At 41.8% G+C, this 16,783-nt stretch overlaps 1 protein-coding gene across 2 annotated transcripts in view; it reads right to left on the minus strand.

Annotated features, from left to right (window-relative positions):
- Nucleotides 1–16,783, minus strand: part of PRKG2 (protein kinase cGMP-dependent 2) — a 106,526-nt gene that overhangs the window by 75,930 nt on the left and 13,813 nt on the right. Inside the window, exons 1-2 of one of the 2 annotated variants that reach the window (XM_037530145.2) lie at nt 11,882–12,016; nt 186–659 (exon numbers count right to left, since the gene is read on the minus strand). In XM_037530145.2, the coding sequence (XP_037386042.1) occupies nt 186–646 (461 nt within the window). In that variant the 5' untranslated portion in view covers nt 647–659; nt 11,882–12,016. Of the gene's footprint in view, nt 1–185; nt 660–11,881; nt 12,017–16,783 lie in introns of those variants that run through there. The other variant, XM_054688111.1, reaches the window with a different exon arrangement.

A 16,783-nucleotide genomic window follows, 5' to 3' on the forward strand; every position in this document is an offset into this window, starting at 1 on the left:
AAAAACCAGGCATAGTACAATCCTTGCTTAAAAGAAAAGTTTCTATTTAAAGGGAGACTTCTTTGCAAGACACAACCATTTTCAAAGCCCCTCTACCCCAAAACCTAAGAGATAATGGCTTAGTATCACCTATTGTATCATGTTCAGGCAACCTCAGTCAAAAGTGCATGGGGAGAATTTCTTACCTGGAGTCCTTTCTGACTCTTGCTTTCTCAAAGGAAAACTCTGGAGGTTTGTTGAGGTCATAGGTTCGGGTTGTTGGCTCAGCAGACACCCCAGCCTTCGCTCCCCTCCTGCTGTGGAGAGAGACCAGTCCCGAGGTCTTGCGGTGAACTTCCAGAGGCACCTTCTCTGGTGAGGCCTGCAGCGGGCTTCCTCCCTGCACATGCACAACATCCTGAAGCTTGTTCAGTTGGATGCACTTGTTCTGGAGTTCCTCCGTGAGCTCCGCGATGGCCACGGTCTGCTTCGACAGCTGTTCCCGGAGCTCCTTCAAAAGGTACTCCTGCTCCTGGATCTTGGCATCCTTCCTCCTCAGCTCTCTCTCCAGCTCTGTCACCTTGTTCCGCAGGGCTTCATTGGTGAAGTTCCCGGAGTGGCCATCAGGATGCTTGGAATGCTTGGGCTTCACTGAACCATTTCCCATTTTGCTCAACGATCTGAAAAAGGGCACAGAATTGAGAGTTACCTCATGGAGTTTCACTTCCCTAAAACCACGCCACTCCTCTCCCTCCCATCTGTTTCATAAATAGAAACACAGCAGTTATCATCATTGTTTGATAAGCAATAAATTACCTGTGCGCTGGAAGGAAAACCATTGATTGGTTCCATTTATGTCTACATGGGAAGGAGCTGGCACTTGGTTTCATACTTCCCTGTACCTTTGCTGGTACATGTATCACACCTAGTATTTTGCACAAACATCCTGCATTACCTGCTGTGCCCTTTGGCCATTCTCTCCGACAACTGTCAAAAGCATCACAAAACTCCGATGTGGATGTCAGTGTGGCAAAGATAAAAAAGCAAAGGAGCAGCTATAGCAGCAAAGACTTGGAAATGTCACACTCTCACAGCTCCCAATGCAACTGCACTAAGAAACCTCCTGATTTAGAAAATAACACATCTGCATTCCTCGGAGGAGGAAGCAAAGATGGTGCTGCTTTATTAGCACTTTTCTCCTGCTGCATATACCTATTAAGTTTTGTCTTCATGATCAATGCTCATGGCTAAAAAAAGAAAAACAACTTCTGGATTGTGGCCATAGGTAGAACAGAGGTATGATAATTCTTCTACATCCTTTATATCCTAAAGCTGAATATATCCAAAAATAATGGTTTACAGAGCAAGGCTCCATCCTTTTCCTGTCAGTACATCCTCAGTGTAGTCCCTAACGTAGTCACTAGTCCGCTGGGTCTTAGGATGCAACAGGCAGACTAGGGATTATTGCAGCATGATTTGAGTCCACTCAGAAACATTTTTTAAATTCAATAGTTATGGGGCCTCCCCAGTGGCGGAGCGGTTGAGCGTTGGGTTGCAAAGCTGCCCACAGCCTCTGCGGCGCCAGTTCAATCCCCGGCTGCTCCCCGGCCACCGGAGGAGGGTCCCACATGGCGCGGAGACCTCCCTTGCCGCCCGCTGCTCCCCTCAGCAGTGTACTTCGGTCCTTCTGCCTGCTCTGCTCCCCGCTCTGGCTCTGGTGAATTCTCTCACCCTCCCGCGCTTCTGACTGTACCCAGTGCATGTATGAACAAAAAAAAAAACAAACAAATAAAATAAATAAATAAAACATGCCTCTATAAATAAATAAATAAATAAATAAATAGATTCAATAGTCATGTGTTTATTTTATTAGAAATAAATAACTGGCACCCCAAAGTTTTGATTTCACGGATGCTATTGTTTAAGTGGAGATTAAGTTTTTAGGTTTACTGAGTCGATTCAATTTGAGTAGAAATAAATCATCTGCAATGATAAGCCCACAGGGTGCCTCCCCATTATGGCTTGAGTTCGATCCCCTACCAGGGAGCTAAATTGCATGGCACAGCAGACCTCTCCTGTCTCATCCGTCCTGCCTGTTCTACTCCCCACTCTGTCTGGTGAATCCTCTCATCAGCCCCCTCCACACACACACTGGTCTACACCCCAGTTCTTGTATGCATAAATAAATAAAAATAAATCTTAAAAAAATAACCTATATGAACAAAATCAACAGAACGCAAAAGGGTGACATCGGGAAAATGCTGCCATGATTAATGACCATAAAATTTAAGTCTTTTGATTACTTAAACTTCATGCTTTTGAGGGGCCTCCCTGGTGTCACAAGGGGTTAATTTTCAGCACTATGAAGATGTCAGCAGCCACAGCAGCATGAGTTCGATTCCTGGCCACGGAGCTGACAAACATGACATAGCAGACCTCTCCTGACTCACCAGCTGCTCCCCTCAGCAGTGTATTTCAGTTAATCCACTTGTTCTGCTCCCTACTCTGTCTCTGGTGAATCCTCTCATCCCCCACACCTCTGGCCTACACCCCAGCTCTTATATGCATAAATAAATAAATCTTTAAAAAAACAGATAAATAAACATGCTTTTGAATGTGTGATTTTTTGACAGGCACACCTAAGAAATATTATAACATTTGTAAACTAAGTTAAGATTATACCTCTTGTTACCTCATATCAAGAGAGGAAACTCAAAGTGATATAACCCACACAACCTTGTCCCTGTTCTCCTCTAAATTTCAAATTCATAGAGAAGTGACATGCTGAGACTGATTCTACCAGCTTTCCTGCAATAAGTATGACTCTGCAATGACAAAGGCACACATGTAAAAATGTAAAAGATTCTCTGAGTTTCAAATAGATTCAACCAAATCTCCAATGCAGGTCACCTAAGATGGATGGTACAAAGAGAAATAAATGTCCTTATACAAGTCATCTTGCAAAACCCAGATATTCCTCATAGAATTCAGGTTCAAAGAAGTCATTAATAAACATTAGCCTCCAGAGCACTGCCTTAATATGTTTCAGAGATGAAGCAGGTTTAACCTTTAAGTTTCTGTTGACATTTATGATTCTTATGTATTAAGAATATCCAAAAAGGCTGAGGAGACTAGTATTCAAGCAATTGGTCTGGATACCCTTTTTTTCCGAATAAAGCAGACTGGGAAGGACATTTCACATTAGACTGGGAATAAACTTGAATGAGGTTCTCAATGACAGGACAGAGAAGGCTTCCCTCAAAGGTACCTTAAATAAATGTGGGCACAAGTTTGTGACCTGCAGCAGTGAGATGTCTTCTATCAATAGATAGATACAGTTTTGTGGTTCATGGTCAAGGATTCAGCAGGATGGAGGGAGAGCAGTAGTGGGAGGAAAAGGAACTGCCTTATAAAGAACAGTAAGCACAAAAACTTTTAAATCTAACATTAAACTTATTCCTCAGTTTTTATTGAAAGAACAATTGTTTACAAAGATGTAACTGTCATGTATTATACAGGGACATAGCTCCATGAATTTGTAGTAAAATTTGACACGGAAAATAGTCTCACCATTCTAAATATGAGAAGGGTTTAGAATCATTTTTGCTCTCTGTATGGAATTCAAAGTACATTGTACCAATCCAATAATTTTATAAACCTGAAGCACAATTAGATAAAGGATGTTCAATTCTCCCAAAATACCAACTATTTTCTGGCTTTAATGAAGTCAGTTTGGAAGCTGTATAAATCTTTCAAGCTATTTAGAATTCCAAAGAGGGAAGAAATGAGAATGACTAATTCATCTTTCAAATCACAATTTATGCAGTAAGTTATTTGATGGCTCAATACTACATCTGATTTTGTAGTTCACCCATTTAAATTTTGCTCTCCCTCAAGCCAAGACCTCAAGTGTCTGGTTTCATAAAACCTAATTAGATTCATTCAGTTTCCTGTATCAGTCACTGAAATATTTAAGCCATTTCTCAAATACATATTACTAGCCACATGAATTGAACTACAGAATGTTTGCTCTATTGATCTAACAACTACAGGTTATTAGTATCATTCTTATAATCAGAGGGCAGAACGTGATGTCAAAAAATATGAGTGGGTGAATTGGTGGAGGAAATTCTATGGGGACTACACCTCAGCAAAGAAAGCAAACATTGAAAAAAAAAATGAACAATGATGTAAAATATATATAAATAAATTAATTATTTTTAGAAAAGATATGAGCATGGAGATAATAAAGAACAGGATTTAACAAGAGCAATGGCATCAAGACAGAAAGAATAATAAAACAATCTGTCCTTTTTCTGATAGGTAACCTTTTAAAAATTATTTAGCATGCATGCATGCATCCATCCATCCAACTACCTACCTATCAATCTGTCTGTCTAGAAAATAGATATAATTATATCCATCTCAGAATTATTACGGAAGTTGTACTTGCAAAGTCTTCCATGAGAAGTATGGCATGTAGTCAGCATTGAAAAAATAATAGCACAGTTTGAGACTAGAAATTTAAAGTCTTGGTATAAGAAAATGCCACACTGCTGGTGGGTGAGACAGAAGTTTAGTAAACTGCATCATCCAGACAAAAGATCTTTAAAGATGCAAATTATTCCCTGGAGGGAGTGCAGGGGCTCAAACTCTACCTGGATTATATTTTCCTTTGAGAAGTCATTCTAAGAACAACCAACCTGGGAAAATTTCCCTGGTAAGAGAAGCCTGATGGAAAGACAGAGACCAAAAAGCATCATGACTGACCCAGTCCAGCTTCCAGAACGGCGAGGACTCCTCAGGCTTTATACTTTCCTCATGGAATCCCTATTCATGCTCACATACTGCAGTGAAATCCTGATACCAAAGGGTTCATCAAATTATCTTTGGGGAAAAAATGCAGTATTCTCCAGGCAGGGACAGGAGAGAGGAATAGAATGAGTATGGCATTTAGAAAGAAGAGAGGAAACTTATATGTGATTATTACATTAATCACTATTTAGGAAATATATATAAGAAGTAACTAGAAAATACACAGGAAAAGCAAAATCAACTGTGAAGTTTCTGGCAGGCAGATTAACACCTGGCAGCCAATGCAGCAAAAATTAGGCTTTGTTGTATTTTTTTGACCAGTCCAAAAGGAGTTTGAAACCAAAATCTTGGCTCTGATCTAGATATCTATTTCTCTCTTAACCCACCTGGAGTCTGATATAAATACACACACACACACATATTTATATGTATAGTTTCATGTATATCTGTAAATATGGGAGATGATACACTGCTGGTTAAGTTTATACAGCCAGAGTTCCAATCCATGCACTTTCACTTAGTATTTAAAGCCCCTTGGGCATGATAATGAGCTTGAGTGTCTATAATGGAAAAGATAAGTACACAGAGACAGATGACAGACAGATAAAGTAATGTTACATATCACTTACTGTTGTTAATGGATTAAATGAGATAATCATAAGAATTTAGCACAGTGCATGACATATAACATATGTTCACTACATGTTCAATATAACTATTATTATGTTAATAATATTATGGCATATCCAATGAAATAACTCATCTTAGCAGAAAAAATGTGTACCAAACCAATACAATATTATAGGAACATAAAGAGTGCTCATACTACCAGGCTTCAATGCTTATTAGGAGCTACAATAATCAAAAGAATCATAGTATTGGTCAAAGAATAGACACACAGAACTAAGGCACAGAAGAGAGGAATAGAACCCAGAAATAGAGCCACACAAATAAAGTCCATTGACCACTGATAAGAAGCAAAGACAATTCAGTGAGGGAAAGGATAATCTTTTTTTTTTTTTTTAATAGAGGCATGTTTTATTTATTTATTTATTTGTTTGCTTGTTTTGTTTATACATGCACTGGGTACAGTCAGAAGCGCGGGAGGGATAATCTTTTTAACAAATTTTAACAAATTAGACCAACTGGATATAACAAGTAAAAAAAAGAAAGGTGGAAAAAAGTCTTAACATCATAAAAATTAGCTCAAAGGATCAAAGGCCTACATGTAACAAGAGATTACAACTGCTATTAAAAAATAGAGGAAAATCTAAGTGACCTCAGGCTTGGTGATGACTTTTTAGATTAAACATCAAAAGCATAATCCATGAAAGGAAAAATGTATAAGCTGGACTTCATTAAAATTAAAAACATCTACTTGCCAAACACACTGTGAGAACAAAACAACCCACAGACAGGGGGAAAGTTTTTTTTAAAACACATCTAAGAAAAGACTAGTTTGCAAAACATACAATGAACTCAACACACAATAGCAAGGAACAATCCAGCTGAAAAACATAAAAGGCATAAACAGACAGTCCACCAAAGAAGATACGCAGATGACAAATGAGGATATGAACAAAATGCTCAAAATCACATCTCATTAGTAAATCTCACTTAAACATGTGCTACCACTCTGCACCTATCAGAATGGCCAAAACGCAACCCCCTGATCACTGCAAATGCTGGAGAAGATCTGGAGCAGCAGGAATTTTCATTTCACTGCTATGTAAGTACAAAAATTGATACAAACATTTGGAATACAGTATGGCAGGTTTTTACAAGGCTAAACAATCTGTGGTCCAGCATTCAAGCTCTTTGGTATTTATCCAACTCATAGGAAAACCTATGTGCACAACAAAAACTGCACGGGGATGTTTATAGCTGCTTTAATCATAACTGCCAAAATTTGGAAGCAACCAAGATACCCTTGGGTGGATGGATGAATAAGCAACTGTGGTACATCTCGACAATGAAATATAACTCAGCTGATGAAAAGTAATAGCTACTAAGCCATGAAAAGATATGGAGAAACTTGAAATGGATACTAAGTAAAATAAGTCAGTCTAAGAAGCCCACATACTATATGCTTCCAACTACATGAGAGTCTTGAAAAGACACAACTTGGAGAAAATAAAAAGATCTTTTTCTTTTCTTTTTTTTTTTTTTTTAGAGCATTTCTCTCTCTCTCTCTCTCTTTTTTTTTTTAAGATTTCTTTATTTATTTATACAAACACTGGGTACAGTCAGAAGCGCGGGAGGGTGAGAGAATTCACCAGAGCCAGAGCAGGGAACAGAACAGGCAGACTAACGAAATACACTGCTGAGGGGAGCAGCGGGCATGGCAGGAGAGGTCTGTGGCTCCATTTGGGACCCCCTCCCGGGGCCAGAGATGGAACCGGCGCTACAGAGGCTACGGGCAGCTTTGCAGCCCAGCGCTCAACTGCTGCACCACCAGTGGAGAGCCAAAAGATCAGTGATTTATAAGGTCCTGGTGAAAGGCAGAGAGGGAGGAGTATGGTAGAATTTTAAGACAGTGAAACTATCCTGTATGATATTGTAATGGTGGATATATGTCTTTATATAGTTGTCCAAAACCACAGAGTATACAACACAAGAAATGAAACCCGGGCCTCTCCTGGTGGCGCAGCGGTTGAGCGCTGGGCTGCAAAGATGCCCGCAGTCTCTGCAGCGCCGGTTTCTTCCCCGGCCGCCTGTGAGGTTCGTTCCCACCAAAAAAAAAAAAAAAAAAGAAAGAAAAAGAAAAAGAAAAAAAAAGAAATGAAACCCTAATGTAAATGATGTGCTTTAGTTAATAGTAATATATCAATATTTATCCATCAATTGTAACACATGTACTATACCCTGATCCAAGATTTTAAGAGTAGGAAAATGGTGAGGAGGGAAATAATATGGAAATATTCCATTTCATCTAATTTTCTATAAACATTGAGCTGCTCTAAAAATAAGTCTATTTTTTAAATTTTATATATTTTTACATCATTTTTCATTTTTTTGTTTTTGTTTTTTTAAGATTTATTTATTCATTTATACAAGCACTGGGTACAGTCAGAAGCACGGGTGGGTGAGAGAATTCACCAGAGCCAGAGTGGGGAACAGAACAGGCAGACTGAAGAAATACACTGCTGAGGGGAGCAGCGGGAGTGGCAGGTGGCAGGAGAGGTCTGCGTGCGATGTGGGACCCTCGCTGGCAGCTGGGGATCGAACCAGCGCTGCAAAGGCTGCGGGCAGCTTCACAGCCCAGCGTTCAACCACTGCACCACCAGGGGAGGCCCCATTTTTCATTTTTTTTTAATATTTATTTATTTATTTATACAAGCACTGGGTACAGTCAGAAGTGCGGGAGGGTGAGAGAATTCACCAGAGCCAAAGCGGGGAGCAGAATAGGCAGAAGGACCGAACTACACTGCTGAGGGGAGCAGTGGGCAGCAGGAGAGGTCTGCACACAATGTGGGACCCTCCTCTGGTGGCCGGGGAGCAGCCGGGGATCAAACCGGCGCTGCAGAAGCTGCAGGCAGCTTCGCCACCCAGCGCTCAGCCACTGCGCCACTGGGGAGACCCCATTTTTCATTGGAGACCCCATTTTGTACAATGTATGCATTTTCATCTTCGTTATAGTCCCCGTAAAATTCCCACCACCCTTGTTTTGATCCTATTATCTTCTCCACCCCCACCTCCCATAGTGTGTCTCTGGTTTATAGTTGCCTGTTGATTTTGGTTTTTACTTTATTATAATTAGTCTATAATATAATTACTTTATTGTAATAAGTCTGAGCCCTTATTTGGGTCTTCTAAGTTCCTGCCATCAGTCTGTAATTTTTAAAAGGTAGTATATACAAATGAGTGACTGCATGAAAATTGTTAAGTATACATAGGGAACAGGATGAAGTGCATGATGGGTGAAGGAGAGTGACTAGAAATGAGGTTAAAAAGCAAGACACTGGAATAAGATACTAAAAAATTTCATAAGCCATATTATAGTATCTAGATTTTACTGTAGATCAAGTTTTTTTTAATTATATAGTCAGATTTGCAATTTAAAAAAAGAGTTTTCTTGGCAATAAATATGGTGCTTGCCTGCACCAATCCAAGTTAAGAGATGATGAAGACAAGATTAGGGTCAGACAGAGTCCCAACCCTATTCTAATATCTTGAACTTCTTGTACAAATGGGGCATCTCCATGGTAGCCAGAAGAGAAAAATATTATCACAGGGGATTTGGTAAAAAGCTTTGTCTACAGGCCATTCTGCAATTTCTTTCCTTTCAATAAATCATGACAAGTCCAATAGATATGGGCAGATGAACAGTTCAGCCTGAAATCAGAGTGAGTTATACAGGCTTTTATAGTCTTCTAAGCATATGTGAAATGGATGCATTTGGTGTTACCCTTACTGTGGTATCACCAAAATTCTTTTAGAAAATAATTAACCATCATTGAACATACAAATTTCTGTACTACTTCCCAAAGCAATACACTGTTATTTTTGTGAAAAACAGTTCAATTTCATATCAATGCCACAAAGCATCAGTCCTTGTGACTTGTATGACCTTGTGACTGTTGATCTGGGGCTCAATTTTGAGTCTACTGTTTGTTTTCTCTCTTCACAGTATCTTAATTTGAAGTGTTTTTCTCTTGTCGGGAAGTCATATGAGCTTCTTATTGCACCAGTTTCAGGTACTCCAAAGGTTGACTCTCTCTTTGAAATGTCCCATTCCCCAGCAGAATGTTCACAATGAATAAAGGTCATACACCCAATATTTTTACTGCCAAGTCTGGCGGTACGCCATACATGTATTTTGGAGTGTTACAGTGCCAGATAAAGAGGCAAACATGCAGAAATGTAATTTTATAAATTTAGTCAGACAACTGCATGTGATGGGTGATAAAAAGAAAAGGAACAAAAACGTGAAGGTTTCCATTGTGGCAATTGGGTGAGAGGTGATGTCATCAACTAAGGTGAGGGGGCAAATTGAGAGATAAGATAGTTTCATTTTAGACACTCCCAAGTTTGGGGGACCTGTGGGAGCTTTAAGGTGGAGAAACTCAGTAAGCAATAAGAAGTGAGAGACTAGGAACTGAAAAGGAGAAACCAGAAAATATTTAGCAATCACTGCCATGTGAGGCTAAAATGAAAGAAGTCAGATCAAAGCGGTCAGACTGGCAATGAGGAGAGAAAGAGTGTCTCATTTTATATAAAATTTGAAGAAAGAGCGAGAGATATGGTGAGAACAAACTACTGCTTTGGTGAAAGTGAGGGATCATGAGGAGGAATTAATAGTAAGAAAAAGAGAGCGAGAATAGTGGAAGGAAGACTGCAGGAACACTCTCAAATGTGGTAATTAAATGGGTGTAAACAAGAGAGGCATCAGAGTGATTCCAATGTTTTGATGTTTAAGGCTCAGGGGAAGGCAGCACTGTGAACTCATTGATTCATTCATTTCAAAAATGAATAGAACGCCTTTTATAGGCTAGGCATTGACCAAAGGCAGGAGAATGAACTTGGTTTACAAAGCAGTAATGAATCCAGAGGTATCTATGTTTAGTTTGAGGGACATGTGGATCATCAAGTTGGAAATATATCAGATAGTAGGAAAGAAGGTCAAGGCAAGAAACCACTTCATAGAGTTAAAAACTAAGTCCCATTAGTAGTAGGAGCTATCACTAAGGGTGAAAAGAGAGAAATACCTCTATTTTTACATATGCACATTTCAATAACGCCTATGAGTATTATTTATGGGAGAGGGGGGAGAAAGAAAAGCAAACAATAAAGACAGAGAAGGAATAGCTGTACAGCTAAAAGATCTAGGAAAAGTTTCAGAGGCCATGATGTGAAGTTTTTCAAGAGGTAAGCAGGCTGCAGTTCACATCCCAGAGACATATCAAAGCAAATGAGATCAGAGAGAAAAGCACTGAATTTAGCCTTTCAGGGAGATTTGGGATAGAAACTCAGTAACAAAGGGCCAGGAGAAGAACTGACACTGAGAGTGTGGACTTCAAGATGGGCTCAGGGGTCACACAATGGATTTTTAAGATTAGCGAAAATTTGAAAGCGTAATTGACAGGAAAATAGCTTAAAGGAAGCAAGACTACATGGGTGTCAAAAGACTTGGTCAGCATCCAACCAACCTCTGCCTTCACTGTGAGGTGAACTAGCCTCACTTGTAAGATTTCAGAGGACTGAAGAATTTCAACTTAAATGAAAAAGATCTCTGTCGCATTTCACTAAAATGAGAAAGATCTTTGTATCGTTTTATTCTTAGTTACACAACGTTCCGATGGAGAAGATCGCCTCTAATTTTCCATGGAGAATTCTCCACCACCATCAGGTCCTATTCTCCTGTGTAAGGCTAAACAGGAGTACTGGAGACAGCTACTCTATATTATGAGAGCCTCTTGCCTTCTCTGGGAGTTAAACAGAAACTTGCAAAGAAAAAAGACAGTAATTTCTAAGGAACCGGGGGGGGGGGGGGGGGGGGGGCATGGAGGCAGGTGTGCAAGTCACTCTCTTCCTTTATTAAAAAAAAAAAAGAAGAAGAAGAAGAAGAAAAGAAAAAAGAAAAAAAAAAAAAAAAGAGAACTCATGCCCTGGCATCCTGGGGAATAAAATCAAATCAGAAACCAAGGAGCTTGTCATCCTTTCTACCTGTTAATTCTGCCTGCGTTGTTTCTTTCTATTCCCGGCTCTGGCCTCAACTGCAGTCCATTTATACCCTCGTTCTTTCCAAACTTGAACCCCTTGCTTCTCCCATCTCCAAAGTGGCTGATAGGTTGCTTTTTGTTTATTTGCTCTTGTTTCCTTTCCACCAGGAAAAAAAAAAAAAAAAAAAAAACAGAAGGAATTTGAAAGCGCATTACGGTGCCGAGAGTGACACAGGACACCCACACAAGTTTACAAGGACGCATAAAGTCCTAGCCCGAGTATTCCTCTCCCAGCACCTACCCAGAGCGAAGCGAAGCGAAGCGAAGCTAAGAGTCTGTGCCCAGACAGCACCACCAAGCCCCCCAGCCCAGAGCAACAGTCTCCTCCGCCGCTCGGAAAAGGCGTGAGAAACCCGAGCACTCACCTCTGGGGCTGAGCTCGCCCCTCTCGCCCCTTAAAATCAAGTAGCCTTCCCCTGCCTCCGGGAGCTCAGACAGGCTGCCACACCGAGCGAACGCGACGCGTGCACACGTCCACACGCAAACAGCACATGTACGAAACCAACTGGGTGTGGAATAGAGGCGCAGGGAGCGCAGTGCACGCACGGCATGCACACGCGCGCACCCCGACCCCGAGCCCTCCCCTCGCACCCTCCCCGCCGCCCAGTCCCCAGCCCGCTAACCTCAGCAGACAGCCGCGTAACTTTCCAGGTGCGCAGCTGGTCACCTCTGCCCAGCTGCCCCCGCGTCTCGGCGTCCTCTCCCACGCCGCCCTTCCCAGCCGCCCGCGGCGCCGGAGCGAGCGCAGGTCAGCTCAGCGAGCCCCTGCGGTGCGCAGGGTGCGCAGGGCGCGCAGCGCGGGCCCGGGCTGCCGGCGCCGCCGCTCCGGCTACGTGGGAGCCGGGGGCGCGTGCGAGCGCGCTGCGGGCAGGAGCTGCTGCGGCGTCGGTGCCGCTGCCTGTCTCCTCCGCGGGGGCCGGTGCAGTGTGTACTCGCTGGGAGGGAGGAAGATGGGAGGGAAAAAAGCGCCGGGGGTCAGCCGGGGATATTGCGTGGAAGAGTAGGGGGGCGGCTTCCCTAAAGGTGGGGTGACCCGCGCGCGCACCCACACCAGCCCGAACCTTTACTCCCAAGACCAGGCAGCGACTAGAGCCGCATTCTGCACTTTCTACCCCTTGCTCTCCAGAATGAGGCAACTTAAGTACTGAGATAACATCGTGGTCGTAACATTTTTTTTTTCACGTTATTATTTCTATTGCAAATGTGTGAGACATGGGAAGAAGAAGAAAGTTCAGGAAGGTGATCATCTTTCCTTTCCATTTCCTCCACCCCTTCATTCTGTTTTCACTGCAAGCTGTCTCCCATCTCGCCTTCCCTCCCAGTATGCAAACAGGCGCGCATTCCCTGGACGTGCTCTCCCTGTGACATCAATGCCCTTCCAGAAGATAGGTGACCCTGGGGCGGCTCGGGGACGCGCTCTTCCCCGACTCGGAGCCTCTCCTTTGCCAATTCACGTGACACTGAGGCTGTGCTTTGAACCTAGTTTCAAGGAACAGGGATTGTATCTTCGGAATCTGTAGGTCTTTTTGGCGCAGAACTTTTTTGATTACCCAAGGTGGTAATGCTCCCCACCCCCAGTCGCCTTTTGATTACATGTTTTTTACCTAAGGCCTGCATTATGGTTTTCTAAATATACATATATATCCCACCGCATTATTTGCTGTGCTCTGGAGTTGTGAGATCTTCATGTGGTTTCCCCCCTTTCCTTTTGCCCCCCGAGGAATTTCACTGGCAAATCCAGAGGACAAGGGCAGTTTCTGTGTTGAGAAATGGGAAGGACAATGAGGGTCTATTCTTCATGGTGCCTGTAGAGAATGTTGGAACCCAACTCCCTTGGGTTTTAAACCACATGGTGGCAGTGGGTCTCATATAAGCCCAGTCTTCACTATTACATACATAAACTTATATAGAAATGAGGCCCACATAAAATAGGTTGAATGGATCCATTAAATTTCTGGGAAGGAAGAATGTAGTCATGTTTGTTTTTTGTGCTAAATGGAAAAAAATAAACAAAATACAAAGTATTTTCATGAACGTATGCCAAAGTCGTTCCATTTTATGCTCAGCTGGAGGACATGGAGCTGGGGATGAGTTCCATAGAAACAGAAAAAAGAATTATTTCATTGATAAGTCACTGTAATAATGGACTTTTAAGTCGATGGCTGAATTTTTACAAACTGGTCAACAACAAAAGAGAAAATCAGAGATTTTCAAAGTCCTTACTTTTCATTTAGTCCAAGTTATTTTTTTTTTGAATTATCAGTTGCTAATTAATGGACACGGAAAATGATGTATTGGGTCAAAGCTTGCATTATTTAATGAAATAAAAGAGTAAAAATGTCAGAATACAACACTCATAGTAAAGGTAATATACTCTATAAATCTTTATTTAGTTCTAATTAAGTAAGTATAGATGTATGTACAGGTCAACCACGTAATATGTCTTTTCTTACTGTTTCTAGAGGTCAAAGCTTGAAATCTACTTAATGTAGTATAGGCTGTTGCCAAGGGCCCCCAACTAGTTAGAGTTTGTAGGGGATGTCGCTTCCCTTCTAGTGATCTCCTGTCAACTCTACCTCACAGAATTGTAGAGAACAGAAGAGGTAAAAAGTGACCATTTTTGAACATTTTGTTCATTTTTTTTCAATAAATATGCTTTACCAGCTCCTGCCTCTCAGATCTGGTGCTAAAAATTCAATGGTGAACAAATCAACATCTTTGTGCCAATAGTCTACAATCCAGTAGGCACACAGACATGAAATCAACATAAAAATAACTATATGTGATAAATGTCTACGAAGGAAAGTATGATGTGATGGCAAAAAAATATGGGGTCATAATTTAGACATGGGAGGCTGCAATTAATGATTAACCCAATTTTAACTGTCTTACATGATAAGGGAATTTATTAGGTCATATGACAAGAAGTCCCAAGGTCAAGAGGCTTTTACTGGTAAATTCAGCAACTCAGTGATGTCAGGGAAGTCTGGTCTGTTTCCGTTATCCCCCCCACCTTCTCTAAGCACTCCAGCTCTGGGCCTGCCCCACCTTCGGTTCCAGGACTGGGACCAAATTGGAACAGCTCCGGTTATGACAGACCATCCGGACAGTGCCCAGTGGTAGCAGAGTGTGTCTCTTTTCAAAAATGGGGAAATTTCTTGAAAACTTCCAACAGAGGAGATGATGCTAAGCAAAATAAACCAGGAGGAGAAAGGCAGATACTGGATGGTTTCACTCATATGTAGAATATAAATAAACAAAAGAAAGGGTCTGAGAAAAACAAACCCTAGAAATCTGACTGTAAACAATTTTGTTGAAAAACAAGCCCCCCAGAGGTTACCAGAGGGGGAGGGGGAATTTGGAGAGTAAAGGGGTGGGGTGTCCAATGGTCTATGGTGGAGAACTGTGGGTACCTTACTGATGGGTTAGGTGCGGTGCCACACATGTGAAGAGCTAGGAACCGACACCTCTGCATCACATACACTGTTGGAAACCAATGTTACCTCAATTAAATAAGTAAATAAAAGAAATGACAGAAAAAAAGGTTCTAGCACTCTTCTTGTCTATCATTCATCCAACCTGAGTCACAGGCTGATGTTTAAATGTTAGGAAAAAAAAGATTGTGACTGGGTTAAGTTTTTCAGATTTGCCCCTGAACTCTTCAGGATTTTGTTCTTTGATAAATGGATTTGCAAGCAAAAGAAAGAGAAGGTGGCAATGGATAATGGGTAGTCAATCCAGCTTCTGCTACAGGGCTCATGGATGACTCCCTTTAAGAAATGACATTTAACCTTACTATGAGTAGGAATCTACAAGCAGTGACCTGGAAGCTCCTTCACAGAGGGAATTGTGTGTGGGGCTTGACTCTGAACTATGTCTTTATTTTTATTTAAAAATTTATTTTATTTGTTCATGCATACAAGAGCTGGGGTGTAGGCCAGAGTTGCAGGAGTGAGAGGATTCACCAGAGACAGAGTGGGGAACAGAACAGGCAGATCTACTGAAATATACTGCTGAGGGGAGCAGCGGGTGAGACAGGAGATGTCTGCTGTGCCATGTGATGCAATGGCTGGTGATAGCTTGATAGCACTGAGACTTTAACCCCTGCACCACCAAGGGTGCCCTGAACTATGTCCTTAAGTCTGATCGCAATTTCTCATTTACTGTGTTGATTCTAGGGGTAAGTGTACCTGAGAAAGTAAGCTCAGAGTTAGATAACATAATCTAGTTCACAGAACTAGTCAGTTGTAGAGTCAATCTATTGAACTTCAGAATCTAAAATCTTGACATAGTCGGAGTCTCTGGAGATAACAAAAAACCTGGTCATTGACTAAAGAACACATTTTCTCTCTAGGCCCACTCTGCAAAAGATTTCTCTGGGCCCCTGGGCTAGTGCAGGACAAATGTTTGTGAATTAAGCTCTGCACAGGGCGTCCTGCTCTCTTGTTTCTGAAATACTAGGGTTCTCTGATGTCAAAACTTAGGCTAGGACCGACCTGGGGGTGGAGGGGGTTGAGCACAGGGCTGTGAAGCTGTCTGCAGCACAAGTTCAATCCCCCAGGAAGATACCCACATGGCGTGGCAGACCTCTCCTGCCTCGCCCCCTCAGCAGTGTATTTCAGTCAATCTGCCTTTTCTGTCTCCAGTGAATTCTCTCACCTTCCTGCACTTCTGGCCTGTACCCTAGTTCTTGAATAAATAGATAAATCTTAAAAAAAAAAAAAAAAAAAACAAAAAACCTCAGGCTAGTCTGCTAACATCAGGAAGGTAAAATGCTTATCTTCCCGTTAAACATAGTTAGAGAAGCCTCAGCGGTTTATACAACTCTGTTTTCCTGCTTTCTGTTTCTCACTTGGACCTGTGTTCAAGTGGCTGAGGTGGGAACAGAGCAGAGTAATACTTCCATGATGAACTCAGACCCTCAAGCTCAAACTCATCCAGTCTGAATGTCATTTTCTTAGGGTAAATTCCATAACAGAAAGCTTCATAGTTGCCCACAGCCTTGCTCAGTACCCCCATGAGATCACTATTTATGATCACAACATCTGAACCCTAGCATGGAGCACCCCAAAGTGCCAGATGTGCCTTCTGACTCTGTTACCAGAAAATCTTTGAGGATATGAGACCGACAAGCCCACTCTCCTGTTGGTGTCCGCTGGTGTTTTTCACCATCCTTTTGGATTTCTCCCTTCCTTTCTTCCATTTTCTCTGGCTTACTTATTTACCACACTGACCCCATGGGCAACCATTTTAATAGCTAAAGTTCA

Source organism: Talpa occidentalis, unplaced genomic scaffold, assembly GCF_014898055.3.
Source record: "Talpa occidentalis isolate TD23 unplaced genomic scaffold, MPIMG_talOcc4v2.1 talOcc4.6, whole genome shotgun sequence".
NCBI lineage: Eukaryota > Metazoa > Chordata > Mammalia > Eulipotyphla > Talpidae > Talpa > Talpa occidentalis.